General features: G+C 37.9%; 1 protein-coding gene across 4 annotated transcripts in view; it reads left to right on the top strand.

The window, feature by feature from the left end:
• The window catches only part of TTBK2 (tau tubulin kinase 2), a 104,313-nt gene extending 84,626 nt beyond the window's left edge, over window positions 1-19,687 (top strand). For 2 of the 4 annotated variants that reach the window (XM_064462424.1, XM_064462425.1), the window contains 2 exons: window positions 9,837-11,107; window positions 12,109-19,686. In XM_064462424.1, the coding sequence (XP_064318494.1) occupies window positions 9,837-11,107; window positions 12,109-12,577 (1,740 nt within the window). In that variant the 3' untranslated portion in view covers window positions 12,578-19,686. Of the gene's footprint in view, window positions 1-9,836; window positions 11,128-12,108 lie in introns of all 4 variants that reach the window. The other 2 variants (XM_064462426.1, XM_064462427.1) reach the window with 2 other exon arrangements.
• The last annotated feature ends 1,628 nt before the right edge of the window (window positions 19,688-21,315 follow it).

Consider the following 21,315-nt stretch of genomic DNA (forward strand, 5'->3'; position numbering starts at 1 on the left):
AATTTTCATTTACAGACTCTTACTAATGCAGTAAGAAGTTTTATTTTTTGTTTTTATTCAAGTGGCAGAGGCAATTGCTTGATACATAGAAATCTAAATGCTGCCCGTAGGGCTTAGTAGGGTCTTTTGCCTGAAGGAGAGAAATTCTTCAGGCATGCTTTTTTCACATCTGCCTCTGTGAATTACAGAAGAATTAAAAATTACAGCATGTTAGGTTAGCTGTGCTTTCAATGGAAACTTTCCAAGTTGTAAATTAAGGAATTCACAGTTGAGGACAAGCAGTCAGTATGAACCTCTTAATTTTTTGTCAAATAATGTGTTGCCTATAGAGAACACATCCATTTTTAGTGTCAGAACCCTCTTGGCCATTCCCTTTCTGCAGGTTCCTTTATCAGAACCGACAAAAAAGTCATAGTAAAGGTCAAGACAATAACTTAGTCTTGGTCCATGTACACTGATTGTGTAGGAAAAAGCTGTATAAAAAGTTATTGTTTTTAATGGTCATGTTTTCTGGAATCCATGGTACTGTTAAGATTCCCAAAATTCATAGTGACATAGTTCATCTCTTGTCTGTCTTTGAAGTGGTCGATTTTTTTTTTTTAAATGCCAGTCTTACCCCAAAAATACGAGATTTAGTACATTTTTCTAGCATCATAATTTCATTAACATGGAATAAGTAAAGATGTTTCAGGAAAGCTAAATGGTCTGTGGGATTTCCCAAGGAGATCTGATCAACTCTGGTGTCAGCATTTGTTTCCATGATGACAATTCCCACAGTCATCTTGAAATAAATAGGTGGTTACAATTCAGAGCCCAAGGACTAATGATTATTACTCATGTAATTAAGGTATAATTGATCTAATTAGTCTAATAAATACTGTGTGTATATATAATTGTAGATATTATCTACAATATCATCCATAACATAATCTTTAATTAAGATATGTTTCTCTTCAAGCCTTTTGTCTGCTATCATTAAAATTGTGTATGATTCTAGTCCAACTAGAATTACAGGGAAAAAAAATTCTTTGTTTGGAGTTTGTGAATTTATCAGCATTTTCTCCTAGTTAGGTAGATCTGTCACGTAGAAGAAAAAGAAAACTTTGTAAAATAGGGAAACCACTAAAATTAGGACAAGCACTACGCGGAGATCTAGTATTTCTAAGCTATCACTATGTAATTTTTGAAAACTGGTTCAGTTTCAAATTATTATTGGCATTTCTAGTATTTGACTATTCTACACTGTTGCTCTACATGAACCACAGGTAGATGTGTTTACTTATTACCTTCCTAGAAATGTTGATCCACTCTGCTTTCAGGCAGCTTCTAAACACAGAACATGATACACATAAAAAACTCCAAAATTGGCTAAAGTGACACTACCTTATTGATACGTCCAATCTTGATAACACTAGGCTAGCACCCAAAACAGAATTAGAATAAACTGCAAGTGTCCTTATAAGTATTTTTAAGGAGCTTAAGCACCTTACTGGCAACGTGTTATACTGTGGATCACTGGAGTGCTTGGGTGGAATCAGCTGTGTTGTAACTACTTCACGGAGCTGCGCTTTACATTTCTCATCACTCCTGCTCAGAGGCAAAACTACATAACACAACAGGCTGCCAAAAGGTTTAGGTATTTTGTTTTTAAAAGATAAACTGTATTCTAATCTCATCTGAGCGTCTGCAGACTTTGCAACTATGAAACATTGTGTGCAGAGGAGAGAATATGTAAAAAACATTGTAAGAAAAGAGAAAGATGCTTAGTATAAATAAGACTCCTATCTCTAGGTCTGTCTTCTCTAAAGGATATCTATTAAGCATGCTTGTAAGCAAACTGAAAGCAGCTAGTTCTTTACGTAAATTACAACTACTCTTGGTAGCACACTGTGGGCATGAGAAAAGCCATAATGCTTTCAGACAGATCCTGATAATTCTGAGGAGAGATTTTGAGAACATTTTAATCTGGATTTCAAGTTTGAAAAGGAAATTGTGTGTATACAGTAATTTTAATCCTGCTGAAATTAGAATTTGTATTAAAATTATACTTGCATCGTTTCATCACTTCTGGTATGTTTGATTCATCCATGGAGATTTTAGTGTTCACAGTTTCTCTCCCTTGCAAGCATCACACAACTATGGGTAACGTGCAAATACAGTGCCAATCTTATAATTGGATAGAATGGGATTTAATTTATTACACCATACAAATGGATGGATTCACTGTCTGACTGGAGGATCAGAAGTCAGAAAGACTCAATTTTATTTTTTTTTAATGTGCTGTTGGAGCTTTTTTTAGTGTTACTGTTTGAATATGAAAGAAACTTTTAATTTTACAAAAATTACAAAATATAGTGCATATAGCAAAACTGAAGCATAAGTGTAGCACAGCAGTAACCTAGAATTAGACAGTGGCTCAAAGGAATCAGATACAAACAGAAAAAAATTACATATTTGAAATCTGTACATGGGTTTTAAGACAGATCTTATGTGTGAATTACTTGACACTTCATGATGACCCTTTATTGAAATTGGAACTGATATCTCAGAGAGGAATATTCAGAATTAATCTAAATAGTAACAGCCAGGCCCCACTGCTATTATGCATAAAAGCAGTTCTTATGTGATTGAGAGTCTCTGTGTATGTCTTTTTTCATTACAAAGAAAGGCTATTTATTTGGATTGAACTTGCGTTTAGAATAGAGCATTTCAAATGAATTTTTCAAAGGCGAGACTATGTTTTAAAAAAAAGTACTGGGCCTTAATAACAAGGTATGATGTGGCTTTGAAAATGAGAGTTCAGGGGTTTCCTGAGCAAGTATTAGCCTGTGTTTTTATTGCTTCTGAAAATTATGGGTTATTTTCCCTGTAGGTACAGATATTAATGTAGAGCTTAGCTTCAAAAAGATCATTCAAAAGTAGTGAAAATAATTGTTTCTAAAGTGAGAAAAATATATACTAATATATTTCTCACAGCTAGCTGCTGAAACAAAGCGAGGTTTGGTTAAAGATGCTTACATCATTATTAGCTATGATAATAATAGCTGTGAATATATTTAACTGCATTTTATATACCAAAAGTGGTTGCACCATTAATTAAAAAAATAAAGTCTCTTCCTACTTAATGTGTCCTCTGTTAGAGGAGGAGCCTTCTAATTTGTAGTGTTTTATTTTGCTTCTTAGCTGACTACCTAAGTATACTTGAGCAGCAGAGTCCCTAAGTATGCTTGAACATAACCTCTCATGCAGAACTAATTAACCTCCTGTTGAAGATTGTTAGATGTTTTATAAAATCTAGATTTAGAAATGCTGAATATATTGTGCTACTTAGAGTGTGATATGAACTCACTGGCTTGATTACTAAAAACCACAATCCTCATTGAATCAGTAGTTTCTAACTTTCCAGAGGAAAGTCTCCAAGTGGGCAAGCTTGTGGCAATACAAATTAATGTCTATTTTTTTTTGTGACTTAAGAAAATAACCATGGTAAGGTAGGTATTCAGTTTCTGTAAAGAGGAAGATAATAGCATGAGATGGGAAGGGCTTCAGCTGCCATTTTTTCCACATCTCTGAACTGTGTAATTAAGGCAAATTCATGCTTTCTTTGTTAGAAAAAGACTGCCTCTGTGGAACTCAAGAAAAATATTGCAATACTGACCCATTTTTAATAGGAGTATATAACAGGGGTATTGCGTGAGTGTTATGAAGTAATCGTCTGTAAGTGCCGCTGCTTCCCAGTTCTCCAACAATGTTAGTAAATTCAAGAATATTCTTCAATTGGTTTATGCGTTATATAGAAGTTTCAAATTAAATGAGTACTTGTTTTAGTCATGTTACCAAACTAATTAGCCACTTATTACAATGACAGTCATTCTCTAAAAGCAATTAAAGATACTGCTTTTCAAGCACTCAATATTTTCCCTGTTTGAGGATGTGGGTTTATGTTAGGACAAAAACATCATCTTTTACCTGGTAAGTGATGTAGGAATAAATGAAAAGAGAAGATATTTAAAGAATACTGAAATTAAGCCATAATAAGTCTGAAAGAAAGACTGTACACACAGATCTATATGTTCTTTATCCTCAAGATACCTTTCACATTAGAGAATATGAAAACACAGTTGTCTTGTACATTCCCAGCTCTGCACCTGTATTCCATCATCTTCCCATTTCTTGCAACCTCCATATAGATCGATGCAAAAATTAGCATTATAGAAAAGCAGAAAGAATATATCTGAAGAGCTGCGGAGAGCAACATGCTCTTCTTTTCAGATAGATATAAGTAAGCCTTCATATGTTACTTCTCTTCAGTTTAGGATTAGGACCCATCATGTGTGAATTTTTAACAGACGGTAGTGTCCTGGGGACCACCAGCTCCTACAAATGCCTGCAGTGCTTGTAGTACCAGATATATGGGACTGTTAAAAGGGGTTCAGTATCAAAAACTTATAATCACCTGTGGTCTTATGTTCCATAACACCATGAACTACAGCCATACTTTTCTCCTGTTTATCCCCATATTAGTCTATCTCTAGAAACAGCCAATGTGGTATAGTAAATCTATAATTAATTATGTTTAACGTCTTCCTTACTGTGAATTTAATCTGGGAAGGGAATGTAAGCGATACAAAGGATTAGATTCTAAAAAGTCAGTAGGAATGATAGTAGTAGGTAGGGAGGATTTTGAAAAGTAGGAGGGCTGTTCTGAACAGTAAGCTAGGTGAGTTCTCTACAGAGATGTAAACCTAGCAGTGGTGTATTCATTTGAGGAAACCACTAGCAGTAAGTTACAGGACATAGCCTTTACGTTTTCATACGAACTGCAGTTCAGATTTCTATGCAGAGGCATATAGTTGTGCAAGGAAATGGAAATTAAGTGACATAAGTAAAGGAAAAGTCATGAAGTAAGAGGAAGCTGGTAAACTGGAAAGATTCAAGGAGGTTGTTTGATATTGCAAAAGTTGCGGACTTATACTAACATTGGTCGTATTCCTGGTAAGCAACACAGCTAATAATAGATGAGAAAGAAAAGGAGGGAAAAGGGAAAAGATACATGAGGTTTGTTCCCATAGATGCACAGAATTTACTGAGGTAAGAAAGAAGTTCTGAAGAGTAACCTGGTCAGGAAAAGTGTCTTCAGAATGCCAAGAAATATGATAATGGCTTATTAATGCGACAAGTTACAAATAATGACAGGATTAGCTAAACAACAGATCTGTACACCATGATTCTAAGAGGCCTCAAGTCCTGACGGCACTTGACATGCTTGCAGAAGTAGCAGACAGCGTGACTGGAGGGAGGAAGGTATTGATGAGAGGTCAGACGTTTACGTGCTGGTATTGTACAGTAATCCATATTTACACCTTTAGATCTTTCAGACTTAGCAACTTTGCAGACCAAAACTCAATATTTCACTCCTCTGCAGTTTGCTCTATACATTCACAGAGGATTTCATCCAAGCATATCGCTTGCTATTGCAGCCTGTCAAAGGTTTAAAGGGAGGAAAGTTTGTTAGATGTCATAAAGGATGTCCAAGAGATATTTATGTTGTTGATGTTGTTTTGTTCTTTTTCCTTCTCAACATCCCACTCTCACCATCTTGTAAATTCCTTACAGAAAATGCAGTCTAGTTTCTTGTCTCGGTCAAGTGCTAATTTGAGAAATCAGGAAGGAATTAAGAAATTATTTAGGGAAGGCCAAAGGATTCAAGACTGTGGTGGTAATAACTTCATTCAAATATTTTGGAGTGAAAGGAGAACCTCAAATTCATTGTTCCCTATATTGTCTCAGCCATTTTCAGTGATCTGCTGTATCACATAACTTCTGTTGAAGTATGGGAATTGCGATAATTCGGTAGATAGTGTTCTAAACCGATTATCATAGTGAGCTGGGAGGCAGCATTTTAAATTCTATTCACCACATTTTTCTTAGATTAATTGCCCACATCGCATTGTAATCTTTGTTCCTCGGGTTCAGTGTTTTTAGCCATAGAAATCTCACAGGATTGTATTTTAATTAGTAGAAGAAATGCAAGTATGAGGATTATTTATCATTATGATGGGTATTTTTAATTTTACATATTAGGGCATGTATTAATTGTTTTATAACTAGATATGTATTGAACAACCTTGAGACTTCCGTCTCCCTGAACTGGACTAAATGATATCTTAAATTGGTGTATTTTGCATGTCTCAGGATCAGCTCTCCTCAGCCCTGATGACAAGGGGGGTTGGAATTTGGTGATCTTTAAGGTCCCTTCAAATCCAAACCATTCTATGATTTAACAGGGTTCAGTTCTATTTTCTCATACACATTCCCAGATTTTTTAGAAATTGGCCTTGCTCTTTTGTTTCTCTTTTAAAGCTGCACCTGAAGCTATAGCAACCCTTGCATGAAAGGCACTTCTACATGGTTACCCATTTAAATTTATTGCACATATAGGTGAAATTTCAAGCCCAATGGAGATATAATTTAATTCTTGTGCTTTGAGAAGACTAATAAGTTTATTGAGCATCTGAGAAAACAAACTTTTGTTTGTTAGTGAACACAAATCAGTAAATGTAGGATGTGTTCAAAAGCCATTTCTGCAACTGTGAACTGCTCAGTAGTACTGAGGCTTTGATGTTACCTGGTCATCCAGTATCCCTTTCTTTCATCCATCTGTTTTTCTTTCACAAATAGCTCCTGCCTGTTCAATTGTAGGTTGTTCAACAAGCTTACTCTTCTATTTCTTGGGTGTAAGGGTTAAATCTGGATTGGCCAAGATAGGCCTGAAAGACTAGGAAAGTCTCTCTCCAGGTGTGGCAAAGGATATGAGATCTGTTGAAAAATGTAAATAGATTTCAGATCAGAGCTGGTTTCACCTAAAAAAGAATTTACATATGAGAAAGAGGTCACAAGAAAAAGAGAGTTTTCATGTAGAGATTTTGGAGCAAAGGAGGATTTAACTGCAATTGCAGTCCTTCTGGAAATGTACCAGGAAGACAGATATCCCCCTAAAAGCGAATAACTAAGGTTGTCTTACCTCTGAAAACTGAGAGGGCACCAGAACCATTCTATTCTAAGGGAAGCCATCCTTGTTCAGATATTCAGATTTTTTCTTTTTGTTCTGGGTTATTTGAATTGGCAACCAGACTAGCTCATCAAGTGAGAAGTTTGGAAAAGGAACTATTTTACCGGATTTCCTTCTAGGAGACTCTGCACCCCTGGAGAACAAGGTATTGAAACAAGCTGGAGACAGAGCTGAGTGGACAGCACATGCCCACGTGATCTCTCCAAAATCTGAACCTGCTATTCCAAGGACAATATTGCATTAAAATTTCCTGAACCCACTTTTACCTAGCTTGTAGTTGAGAATTTCTAAGATATCTGATGATTTTTATGTGACAGGCCAAAATAGATCCTCTGTCATATGAAAGCAAGTCCTTCAGTGTATGATACCTGGAGATGTGTCTCCTCAGAGCAACTTCCTAGCGGTGTTTGGAAATCTTTGGAATAGCTGCCCTCTTTCGTAGACCGGTTTTCTTAATTTTTTCCCCCCAGTTTTATCCCTTTTCCTTTGTGTGCAAAGTTCTTGCTAAACTATTTTTGTTTAAGATTTAGGCACTAATTGACCTAATCGTGTAAAGGTGCTTTTAAAAAATATTCTACTTCCTCTGTTCTTTCTGTAGCTGAACTGATGTATTTGGATTCTTTCACAAAAAAGCTTTTGAAGTAAGAAAGACTTCTCAAACTCGAAAGGGAAGTAGTGTTTCTTCCAGATGAAAGAACCCAGGCTGAGAGTAAGAGGAGATGAGGAGGACTGTTTGCCAAAACTAAGTAACTTCAGTTTGTTTCTCAAGGAACCATTTTAATTCAGCAAACATGGAGGGACTGTATTGGCCCAAACTTGAAATACCACTTTCTGTAGCCTAACAGATAATCCTACTTATAAAACTAAGAAAATATTTTTCTCCAAATTTTATTCCAAATTTCTCAAAAACTTTGATTCCACATGTTTAGGTTAAGGTCCAAAAACTGCAATAGGTAAATTCGAGGGGTTCAGAATACATTTTGTAGTATAGAAATAATTTCTTTAACATAAATAATTGTCCTCTTTAATTCAGCTTTATGCCTGTGATTTGTGTTTCATGTTCTGTTCTAGTGAACTGTTTATAATATCAGTTGAATGTTTGTGTTTCATGGAGGTAAATGTGCACCATAATGATGGAAATAATACAGGACTATGAAGAAGATTAAAAAAAAAAAAAAAAGAAATCAAGAACGTCAATGAAGCTATTACACTCAGATTTCCTTTGAGAGCGTATCTCCTTCACTGTCCATTCCCATTTCTTATTTTGGAGAGTTGTTCTGTATTTGTAAAGTTTGAGTACACAGTATAAATTGTTATGGGTCCTGACAGATGAACTTGGTTTCTACCACCCAGTAGTACAAAAGCCCATTAAACCTAGCAGGATGTCTAACCTCTGCAACAAGGTCAAGTGAAATCTGTCTTGTAACATAGGGGAATACTGGCAACACTGGAAACAGGCTACCACTAGTTTTCTCTACCATCAGTGCATCAAGAAAGATTTTATGTCCAAACCCAGACTCTAGTCTTCCACTTTGTGCTGAGTATTACAAACTCAAACTATGTCAGATTCACGAGGCCGAAGAATACAAGGGAAAAAGGAGCTGACCTCTCTGTCCACGTAGAGGAAGATGTAAGGGTAGCCCCTTGATTTTTTGCTGTATCGGATGACTCAATCCAATAGGTATAAACCAGAACCTAGGACTCCTCTTCACATGAGAGTGTGTTCCTCCCTTGGTCATGGAGGTAAAACTCCTCTCACTTTTGTGTGTGCTCTCTCACCCTCTGACCTCATGACTCTTGCATTTCTGCCTGTGGAGTGGCCTGACTTCAATGGGAAGGGTGAGAAGTGACTCCATTCTGGTTTTGTCCATACTTGATGGGAACTGGGGAAAGTGGGCTTACGTCCCTCAGGTGGGGAGAGACATGAATGCAGGTTTGCCATTTCCTGGACGTGTGCTTTAACAATTAAGCTAGGTACTAGAGGCAGCACTCATCATAATCAGCTGTTTTTCAAATGGACTCTGACTCGAAACTGTACATTTGTTTTAGGAGTGCTTTAAGCGTACCTAGACCCGTTAGGGGATTTAGATCTGTGAATATTTAGTTTGTGACTTTCTTAATGACCTTAGGTGAGGACATGTCCTAACCAGGTTGCTTAGTTAAAATGAGGCATAAGCTTCTATAGGGAAGGCAGTAGCTAAAATTTGGGTGCTCAGGAGAGTTTTTCTGGACAAAAATACAGGCATTATCAGTATGGATGCATTTAAATTAGGTAAATAAAGTTTTTTTATTAATTGTTTTGCTACCAAAGTATCTAAATTCTGCCTAAATTGAAATTTAAGTCCATTCCTGAATCTGGACCTCACAGTGTTCTTTGTCTTCTGTACTTGTCTAAAAATATTGTTGTGTACTTGTTAAATATTTTATGTTTATATACAACTTATTCTAAGAGTATTCAAACTAATGTAAAATAAATAAAAACCCTACCTGTTAGGCTGGATCTCATTTCCAGGAGGGTTCCTTGGTAACTGCAACATTTTCCACTGAGATTATGTTTGTCTTTACCTGTTACACCTTTCTGTCTTGGGATGATGGTGTATTTTTTTTTCTCATTATCTAGATGTAAATTATGAAGTTAGGTATTATTTGAACATTGTAATTCATGTACCTTGAAGACACGGAACCAAAAATGCTATTTAAAGAATGTTATCTGTATAACATTCCTGAGATTCTCACCTTTTCCTTCTCTAATTTTCTAATGCAGATAACAATACCCAGACCTTCAGTGGCATCCACACAGTCTGCTTCGGAGAGCTTTCATTATGGCCACCAGCTAGAGAAAAGGGAGCAGGATGCTCAGTCTATGGAACACACCGTGGGACTTTCCACTCCAAAGGAAAGCTTGCCAGGTTTGGTTGTGATGGAGGATGCACTTCCAGCTAGTGCCTGCAGACCAGATTTGGTACTTAATATCAGCCAAGAGGTTCTTGACAGGAAAGAACTTGTCAAAGAATGTGTCAGCGTCCTGGACTGTGGCCGAAAGGACCTACCTGAACAACACTGTGGGGTACAGGAAGAGAAGGAACTTGAAAATATTCCTGTAGAGGAGGCTGAGGAAGAAAGGCTTCCAGGGGTTTCTGAGGATGCTGTTGAAATGCTAAGCAAAGAACAGAATTCTTTGCCAGGAAACTCAAAATCTGCAGAGGAAGAACCTCTAATGAATACTGAAGCTGCTGAAGAATCAAAGCCAAGGCCCATCTGTTTGGTGCCAAATCAAGATGAGGTTCTGAAGTCGATAGCACTTAAACCATCAGAATTTTCTCCCGCAAGGCTTACCAAACCACATGTTAATACACAGGCAAGCAAAATAGCACCAGTTCAGGAAAATGGTTTTCATTGTAATGAGGAAGAAGTCCATATCCAAGACTTGAAATGCCACCAAGTGGCCCTTACTACTTTCTTGCACCAGGAGGATAAAAAAGAGAAAAATGCTCCCAGAAATGGAGAGTTATTCCACTGCATTTCAGAAAATGAGAATTCTCATCGATCTAAGAAGGACTCAGTTAAATCTCCTTTTGTATTCAGGCAGAGCCGAATCCCAGTTTTAGCACAAGAGATAGACTCAACGTCAGAGTCCTCTTCTCCTGTTTCAGCAAAGGAAAAGCTTCTCCTAAAAAAGGCCCATCAGACAGACTTGGTCAGACTACTTATGGAAAAGAGACAGCTCAAATCTTTCCTTGGTGACCTCTCAAGTGCCTCTGATAAGTCACTGGAGGAAAAAATGGCTGCTACTCCAGTACCATTTTCTGAGGATGATGTCTTATCCTCAGTTTCTAGATTGACACTGGACTCTCATTTCAGCAAGCAGACAGAAGATAGCTCTTTATCTCCAAGCAGCACTCAGTCCAGAAAAAGCAAGATTCCAAGGCCAGTGTCCTGGGCAACCACCGATCAAGTCATCAGTTCAAGTTCAGCTCAGTTCTTTCCTCGGCCACCACCAGGAAAACCGCCTACTAGACCTGGGGTAGAAGCTAGGTAATGCAGAGAAAATAGAAGTAGGTTTTCAGCTTAAAAATGGATTTGAGCTAGACTGCAGTTACTATGCAGTATGTAATGCTGTAGAAGTTCCAACCTTTAACTATTTTTTTTAAAATGCTGGGCTCCAATTCTCTGAGAAATCTTACACTGTTGGAGAATGAACGAGGAGAAGCTGTTACACAAGAATGGCCCTGCTTCACCATTAAACCTGATACCTCAATAGATGTGTATTCAATATTTTGAAACCTGTCAATCTATAACTAAATCTTTACACTGTTTTTTAAAGTGGGGTCACTTCTACGGAACTGTTGATTATTCACAAGCCCAGAGAAATCAATAGGATCTGTCATAGCCAGCCCCTTTGAAAATTAGGCTGTTCTTCTTGTAGATATTTTAAGTATTCGGGTTTGGCGATTCCAGCCATCGGTACTGAGTTAGTTAGCTCTGCTCAGATCATGGCTAAGTAAAAACAACTAATTAAAGGAGCGCAGAGTGAATTCTAGAAGCCCCCCCTTTGCCAATTCTGTCTACAGACAACCATGATGTAGTTTCTTCAGCGCCTATATTACCAGGATAAGGACAATTTTGATACAGTAGTGTGAAACCCTCTGAAGAAAGTTGTGGTGTGCCTTGTCATCCCTTAACATTCTGTATAGGAGTGTATTGAGGGTGTGCAGGAATGGACATACCCCTGCGAAACAGAGGTGAAAAGCACTGTTCTTCAGTGCACTTCTTCCAGCACCGCCAGGAAATTTCAGTTATCCTGTAAACATTTAGGCTGTCTATGTGGGTGAGTTTGTGCAATAAATACTGTGTTGATTTGAACAACACAGAAGCCAAAGCCTACATCCAAAACCCTCTACTTTATAGGAAAGTTCAGCTCCAGAGGTCTGTTCTGCAATATAAACTCATCCCTAGTTTTCAGTGATACTGTGTTTCTATATGACATCTAGTGAATAGATGGGAACAGAAATAATCTTTCTTCATTTCTTCTTAAGGTTACGCAGATACAGAGTCCTAGGGAGCAGCAGCTCGGACTCAGATCTTATCTCTCGTCTGGCTCAAATCCTACAGAATGGATCTCAAAGACCAAGGAGTTCTACCCAATGTAAGAGTCCAGGATCTCCACATAGTCCAAAAACACCACCCAAAAGCCCTGTCATCCCCCGACGCAGTCCCAGTTCCTCCCCTAGGAGCTCTTCTTTACCCCGTACTGCCAGTTCTTCTCCATCCCGGGCTGGGAGACCCCATCATGATCAGAGGAGTTCATCCCCACATCTTGGGAGGAGTAAATCACCTCCTAGCCATTCAGGCTCCTCATCGTCTAGGAGATCCTGCCAACAGGAGCACTGCTGCAACAAACCATGCAAGAATGGTCTGAAAGGATCTGGCAGTTCCTTCCACCATGCCCCAAACACTAAGACTTCCACAGGAAAGAGCAAATCAAGCACTAAGCTTAGCAGATAAGAACTGGGCCTTGACAGATATAAAGCCTCCTCCTAAATCTGATGCATGTTGTGTCTGTGTACTGTGTATTTAAAAAAATAATCAAAAAAAGTATGTTAAAAAAATGGTGTTGAATCTGCGCTTTTTAAAGAAAGTAAGCATCATAAACTATTCATGAGAAAGCATACTGTGTAAATAAGTGGCCAGGCATTGCCTAAGAGCAGGCAGCAAGCAGATCTGCAAGAGGGGAATTAGAAACCAGGATAATAATGACTAGGTAGTCAAAGAGGTGCAATGTATTTAGAAATAAAAATGTCTTTAAGGTGAGTGTTCTAAAAGGATATTTATTTCTATGTTTTTAGTTTACCTAGCTAGAAGATTTGGCCTAATTATTTAAGGCCTTACATACTCGAGTATGTAAGAAAACCTGAAATGGTTATTCCCAAAATGACATCACTACCTGGGAGATAAGTAGTGCTTAAGCACATCTTTGCAGTTTTAAAAAAGCACACAATTTAGAAGATGATGGCATTTCTACCTTATAAGTCTCTTCCATTTTGAGCTGCACACATCTCTGAGTCACTCAGTGCTCATCTTGTCCCCTGTCTACCATGGCACAGATTTTTTACCCAAGGAAGTATCATATACCTTGCACCTTCTTGACACTGACAACATTTCAAAAATTAATATTAACATTTTCCAAGATGTTTTCATAGCTATAGTCTTTAGAAAATTGTTTAGTACTAATTAGGATCCAAGAAGCTAATTCTGTTATACATCATACACTTCTTTGCGAGACGTAGTGGGGTTTTCTAAACTGCGTTCAGTAGAATTTGGAAAAGCATTCCTGTCTAGGAAACAAGAGAAAGGAGGAGATGTCTGCACTTCACTGAATGTTGCAGATTTACAATAAATTGCAATGTATGTTAGAAAATAAGTTAGAAAACAGAAGTACCTTTTCCCCCCTAACTCAGCTGCAAAAAGACCCCTTGTTATTCCTGGCTTTTGTTTTTCTGTTCGTTATGGATCACTTAAACCACTGTGCAGAGATGATTACCAACCAAGATTTGCTCTTCTGGTCATTTGTTTTATAAAAACATGAAAGATGAAATAGAGGTGAGGAGATCGTCTGCTTCACGAACTTGGTAGGTTGTAGGTGACAGAAATACGCTTACACCGTACAAAATCTGGGTAAGAATATTAGTCGTCAAAGCAAAATATACAGAAAGCAATCTAAGATATTTTTTGTGTTGGATTCTTGTAATTCTTTTGCCCAAATGGTTTTTTTGATAGCCAAGCTTTGTTGTCTGTCAGTAAAGTCCCTGGTGTCTAATTCCTCGGCCTTTGATAGTTACGTACTAACCTCTTGTGCTCTACAGGATCTCTGTAAGGAACGTAACGGTACGGCACCCTTTGCTGTATTCAGAAGAGAATAGTGGGTCAGAATAGTAACACACCAGAATGCAAGCCTGAGAAAGATGCAGCCAGCTCTCCCTGATTATTCCTATTGCCGGGATGCTGGATGCGTAAGGAGACTTGTCAGTTACTGATCTGCTTGCTGTAGTCATATGCCTCTCCAGCCAGCATCTGTGCTTTTTGATTTAACCTCTGCCAAATGAATACCTTTGGATTAAAAAGGGAATATTTTGTCTCTGAGCTAACACATCCTAATGCTGCATTAAAGCTGCCCTGGAGCTGCACTGAATTTCACTTGCTTTGTCAGACTATGTTGATTTATTTGTTTCTTTTCTTACTATGAATATGTATATTGTTTCCCATACGTAATGTAGCACAGTGTGGAACCTTAATTTCATTCAGGTTTCAAGCACTACAGATGAATGCAATAGGTAGGATATACCTGCTTTTTCTGAAGAAACTGTACCATTGGAAAGTCCTATTCCTTTGTATTATATTGTATAATAGGTGCTATACCAATAATTGCATGTTCTCATGGTAAATTATATAATATAAATATTTATGTATATACATATATGTATATGCTTATATAAACTCATTCTCATTTTTCATTTGTAATTTATGGACCGCAAATAATATAATTCCCTTTCTGTTAGTTCCTGAATACTTTTGGCATTGCATCGTCTGTTTCCCCAAAAAAATTCCTGGAATGCACAAATTCTAATAGCCTTTATACCTTGGTACAAGATTGACGGACTGCTGATTTCTCAACCAGCCAATGTTTTGTCTTGCCGCTTGCTTTTTTTCTTTATAATTTTGTGTGTGTATCTGCATATGGAACAAGAACAGAGACTCAAAGGTATTTTTTTAATTACAAATAGGGCTTGTGGTTACTCATTTTTATGTCATAATGTGAGTTCTTAATTGTTATGAATGCTCGTCATATAGGAGCAGTGACAGTCAATGAATACCTAACAGACGAATGTGACAACAAATTCCATCTTTTCCTTCCTGTTTTCCTCATGTTTCCTTACAGTACACCATAAAGTGAATTTGGTCCCATTGTGATATTTTTGCCCTGGGCACTGCTGGAATTATTTGTTAAGGTGGTGTGGCAGCCTATGATTATTTTTCCTCCCCTCCCCCTTATTTCTGAAAAGCATTTATTATGGTCTTGTAAGCTTACTCCTACATCATCATGGTCAGTTTTAAGAGGTACCAACTTTATGCATCCTTGCCTGAAATGCTGAAGTTGAGGTGTTTATATTTTCTCTCCAGGGTATCAGGATCCAGAAACAGGTAGTCACTTTACAGGAGAGAAAGAATATAACACCTAAGGATTTTTTATGCTGTCTTCAAAGTACAGACTTGTCCATTGTTACACATTCCTATGTAAAATAAACCAGTGCTGTAGAAATTCACTTGTACTTGAGCTACTTGCCAATGTAAAAATAGTAAACTATGCCAAAATGGAGAAAGAGATATCAATCGTGATGGATGACCCAGGCTTTTTTCAGTGCAGAAAAAGGTAAAAGGACTGTTATGTCTGCAGTTGCTTTTTGCTGTGGATTCAATAGGATCTAGTGAGAGAATCACGTAGATATGAATGGAGAAGTGATTGAACTACCTGCTCTTCTGGAGTCTTTTTATTGCTTGACAACCTCCCCCCAAAAGTTTACAGAATTGCTTACTGTAGTCTAATGTAGCAATCAGTTAATGTCGTTAGGTAATGATCAGCTGACCGACTCAGTCATAAATATTAGCTTAATATTTCTAGAGGGCCTGTGTAATCATCAAGAACTCTGCAAGCTTCAATATCTGAATATGCAACTGACTCTGCATAAAAACACCAAGGTACATGTGTGTGGCCCTTGTGCAGAGTGTGAATGAAGGGTTTACGGAGGCTTATCTGCAACCAGTTTTCAGGGATGGGGAAGATTTTTCTCCATTGTACAAAACAGTTGCAGTTATTCTGCATAGGGCACAGCAGCTTACGTGGGGATTTTGGCTGGGAAACAATATAATTCAAGGAGCTGTTGCTTTGTCCTCTTCAAGCCTCTATTTCTTTGGAGGGCAGTGCAATGGAGCCATGACATGTAGCAGATGCAGGTGCTGCACACACATTTCTTCTCTATGGTGTTTCCTGTGTTGTGGCCAGCACTTCGGAGCATTTTTTTTAGAGAAATTGAGGCACGAAGCCTTTAAATGAAAATAGAACTTGAAAAGACTGAACATTTCACACAAGACTCTTGTGCTGCAATACTACATGGTATAATGACTCTAAGTTGCAACCTCAATCTATATTAATATTAATAAACTTCATTATTAATGACATGGCAACTGCTACTTAAGTAAAGCCCTGTTAAATGTAATTAGAAGGTGTGATACAGTAGAGCAACACTGGCAAGTTGTATGATGCTAGGCACCTATCTACTACTTGAGCAGGATTGGTAAGCATAGCAAATTACTCTGCTCAAAGGCAGGAGCAATATGAAGTCTTAACTGCTAGTTATATACAATTATTCAGGAGGAAAACCCCTGGGGAGTGACACGGGGCATTTGTAATAGCCACCAGCCACATTGCGTCTTGGGAAATCTGGACATACTCTTGCCTTGAGTCTGCATGTTTGAGATCAAGCTTTCTCGCATACCTCACTAAACAGTCTTCATGTAAAGGGGAGGATCTGGTCCTAGATATTTAAAAATAGCTTGAAATATTTTTCATCTGAAAAAGACTTGCAAGAGCTCTATCATTTACAATTTGTAGTATTATGGTATTAATGATAGCTGGGAAAACAGTTTTGATTTTATATATATAAATACAAATTTGTACATAAGTGTACAAATACATACACTTATATAGATACTGTATATTATATAGAAACATATATACATACATAGGTGTGTATATACCTATAGATAAGAACAGTCTCAGCTATTGCACCCTGTTTACCAGAATTCATTTGCCAGAGTAAGCCAAGGCCTGTTTTGCTTTGATTTGCTCTGATCGCCTCTTCATCTACTGTAATTTTGCTATGCCCAAATTCCGATTCTGTGTCTCTTCCATATTACAAGGCCTGATCCTATGGTCCTACTTGGGCAAAACTCCCATAAGTCCTTCTTATTGCAGTAACATTTTTGCAATGGTTGACTGTAATGCTTCTAAATGCTTCTAAAAAATGCTTCTTAAAAAAAAAAGAAGCTTATGGGAATGTAGATGAAGCCAGGCTTACAGCATAGACTCTTTCCTGCAAACAGAATTTTTCCATAATGAATTGGACATTTTTGTGGAACACTGAGAGGCATAAATCCTGGTAAGAAAGTGATTATTCCAATTTCTTAAAAGAGTCTAATGGCAAACTAGGGATATGTGCCTCCAATTTTTATATTTATATATGTTAAATGGGAGAGGAATCTTCTGAAAAGGAACAGGAGAATAAAAGAGAGCTCAAAGTCAAACTGGTTTCTTACTGTAGGCCTATAATATATGGATCTTAACTCTTTCGTTCAGGACTGATCCTGTTAGGTGACGAGAGCCATGCCTGTCTTGCCAATTCCTGTCAGCAAGGGGCTGCTTAGGTGTCTTAGGGTAACACCACGATGCCCTGTGGCACATCCACTACAGAAGAGCACTCGGAGAACTGTCAGCTATATAAATAAAAGCCTTGACGATTAACCACGATTCCCTCTGCAACTGGTAAAAGCTTTGGATGCTGATTCCTACTTCTGAAACTTGTGGAACAGTGTGTAATATTTTCATTCTACTTCTTTTAGCGAATCAAGTAGGCAGTGAACTGCAGGGGTTTGGTTGCTGTTTTGCTTTTAGCTCAGATGTCATTGGTTGCAATTACTGCAATTTTCAGTAACCGGTAGCGCTGGTAAAAGGAAGCGAGGTTCAGCGTTCGGACTACAGGCAATACTCAGCCGTAGGTCATACATTGCTTAGCTAATACATGCAGATCACATAAACACGCACCTCACACAAGAATACCTCAGCTGTCTGCTTGAAGCAAGTCTTCCTTTTCCCTACATATAACATTTGTAAAAGAGAAATTATATAAAAGTCAGCCTGGATTCTGTAATAATTGTCTGGAATTACCTTAAGATACTGTCAAATAGCAAAAAGTTTTATCACTCACTTTCCTGTGGTTTAAATAATCAGGCTTTTAAATGTTAACCTTTGAGGTTTGTTGTTTGGGTTTTTTTTTAAGGAAAAATGCATAAGAGTGTATTGTTTTGAAGACTTGGCAATTATTCTAGCCATCCAGGTTTGAACATGTAGGCTGATTTTACTCTCCATTGTTGGTAACACATTCTCTCTTCAGAGTCATAGTGACAAATGCAAATGTTAGCATATGTCTTTGACGTATTTTGCTTCTGTTTCTCCTCTACATGAAAAGCTTGGATCCTTGGGAATTCTCGCTGTTCTAATGAAAGGTGAAACTTTCATTAAAAGTAGTACAGGGTCTTGTTTTGTTGAGGTTTTCTCCCCCTGTTTAGGGACTGAAGGACTAAACTCACTCTATAAATATAATATTTGGAGTTGCTGTATTTTAAATTGTAAAATGCTTATATTTTATTACTATTATGACATGACATGCCTTTTGATCTCTACTTCTAAGAATTACTGCTGAGAGCCAGCTTTGGCCAAGAGTACAAAATGGTTTCTTCTAAAACAATACCTCAAGTGGGCTACTTGTATGAGGTACTGATCATCCACAACCGCCTGTGGGAATTCAGCTGGAATTAATTTGAGTAACAGATGTTTGTTTCCTTTTGAGATCACTTGATCTTTGACCTTACTTTTTTATAAAGGACCCACAACAGCAGCAGACCAGCTTGCTCCAAAAGATATAGTATAATTAGTTTGCTCTGCCTGGCTTCAAATCCTTTTAAACCCAGATCTGCTGTGTGGCAGGTGAGGTCATAAAGGCTTGGCACAAGGTAAGGTGGGATTTTTTTGGCCATTTCACATATTTTTCCTCTGACTGGAGGTCTGAATTTGTTGCCTAGCAGCCTTCTCTGTGTCCTCTTCACTTTCCTTGGCTAGAAAGCAAGATTTGAAATTCTTCCCCAACTTCTACCTTTCTTTCTATAGAGTCAGCCCAGAGAGGAGCTGCAGTGCTTCTGCTAAGAGATATCGATTTTCAAATGCTTTTCTATGAATATCCAAACTAGTAAATTAAGGAAATCACCAGCAATGCCTTCAGACAAGTACTGACTTTTTGAAGCTGCCAACCAATGGCTGCTAATCTAAAATCTCTGGGCAATACCACAAAGAATGAGATCTGTCAATTAAAAATACAACGTTGTCACCCCATAAGAAATGAAGTACTCACTAGTAAAATCTGCAGCATGATTAAATTAAGTGGAAAGTAGTTCCAAGATGTTACCATTGAGGAAGACAAATGTTGACTCCCTCAAATTCTCTTGTTCAGTAACTGTAGTTCCCTTCCCCTCCTTGGAAACCTTCTAAGCCATTCTTTTCCTCTTAAGTTTGCTCAGGCACCCAAGAACATGAAGATTTAATGCCCTTGTAATGGTCATTTGTACATAAAGTTGTAATTATTTATTTTCTCATTTGTACCATATCAAGGCTTTGTACAATGTTTTAAGTTTTGTTTTCAAATTATTTTGTATTTTATTTTTATAAACTGGTTCTAAATAAAATATTCATTCAGCATGCAAAACTTCAATTATTGATTGTGTTTGTATAATGATTCAATTATTATAAAGCCTCCGTTGATTTTTTTCAATATTTTTTACTACTGTAACTCTGTACTTTAAATGGAGAAAGTGCTTTGACAGTGGGGGTTTTTTTCCTGTTACAAGATAGGAAAAAGCAAGTGCCTGTTGGTACTACTGCAGTACGAGTCAGATGTTCATACTGCAAGTCGGAATGATTGGATCAATGGAAGTTGTACTGATTTAGCAGATGCATGTGTTGTATATTAATAAGAATAGAAAAACTCAGCAGGCCTCCTCGGAAACCTCCCTTTTTATACGCTCTTGCTCTTATCCACACTGTCTGTATTCAGCCAAACAATAAATGATTGCCACAGCCAGGTCAGATGAATTTTAGTAATAATATGGTGGATTCCAGCCTGGTCACCCTGAAAAGCCAACTGCTGCTACCTTTTTTTTTTTTTTTTTTCCCCCTCCTTCAAAATTGTCATTTCTCATTTAGTCAGAGGCCACTGCAATGGATTTCTTTGGAGATGATCAGCTGTCTGGATGTAGTCACCGAGCTTTTACAGCCTCTTAAGGAGACCTGTCTCATCCTCTGTACAATACACTTAAGTGGCAGATAGCAGAGAACTGAAAGAGCAGAAGTTGTTACTCAATCTGAGCAGTCTGTGCAATGTGGAAAGGAAGTGTTAAGCTACCAGTTGCAGTAGCTTCCTCCAGGATCCTTTCATTTCTCTTTCTAGTAAAACCAGGTAAAAGTAGGCTATAGTATCATCACGATTTATATTTGTGGTTTATGTGCCTGCATGCCTTAGTCCATGTATGCTGTGGAAAACACTGCCTGCTCTTTGTGCAGCAGAACAAAGTTTTCAGGGAAGTCAGGAAGAATCAGAGAAAATCCCCTGGATCTCTTTCTTGGCATTATCGCTGTTATGCCTTGTATATAAGGCAAATTAAAAGCCAGCTCTGCCCCGTTCAACTCACTGGCAGTACTTTCATTCAGCTTCATGACCAGGTCACTAGCTCTTGTCATTTATATAAATAGCTCATTGCTTCACATGACAGGAGACAAATTGGGAATTCATTTAGTGAGTTAACATTCCAAGAAAATGATGTTTCCTCTTCTGTTAAGAGCAGCCAGAAACTTAACGGCATGTTTCTGGATGGTGTGTGCTTTTGGTGCTCCCAACAGAACCATCGTTTGATCACAGAAAGGGCGCATAAAGAAAAAGCTAGCCAGCTGTATTCATTTGAAGATGGAAATAACAAATTTGCACACTCTGTACTGGAGACAGCTAGCTCAGTGCCTTTCCTTGTTTAAAATACTATGTAAGCTTGGATCATACCAGAAATGGAAGAGTGGTTTTGATCTGGTTCCAGTATACATTAGTGGTACATCCAACAGACTGGGGGGAAGAAGCAAGATGGGAACAAAGGCACCGTGGCAGATCAGTGTTGAGGGCTGGTAGCTGTCTGACCACCGCAGTGTCTTTTAGCATTGTCTGGCTTGTTGCCTTCATTCATACAGGAGATCCAGTCCACCCACTCTGCTCTTGGGATCTTGCTGCGCTTCTCTGCACTTGGGCTGTAGCTTCGTCTTATTTAAATTTGTACTCAAACATGAGGAAGCTACGTAATGCACACAAGCCAGCTCT

Source organism: Phalacrocorax carbo, chromosome 10 (genome assembly GCF_963921805.1).
Source record: "Phalacrocorax carbo chromosome 10, bPhaCar2.1, whole genome shotgun sequence".
NCBI classification, from domain to species: domain Eukaryota; kingdom Metazoa; phylum Chordata; class Aves; order Suliformes; family Phalacrocoracidae; genus Phalacrocorax; species Phalacrocorax carbo.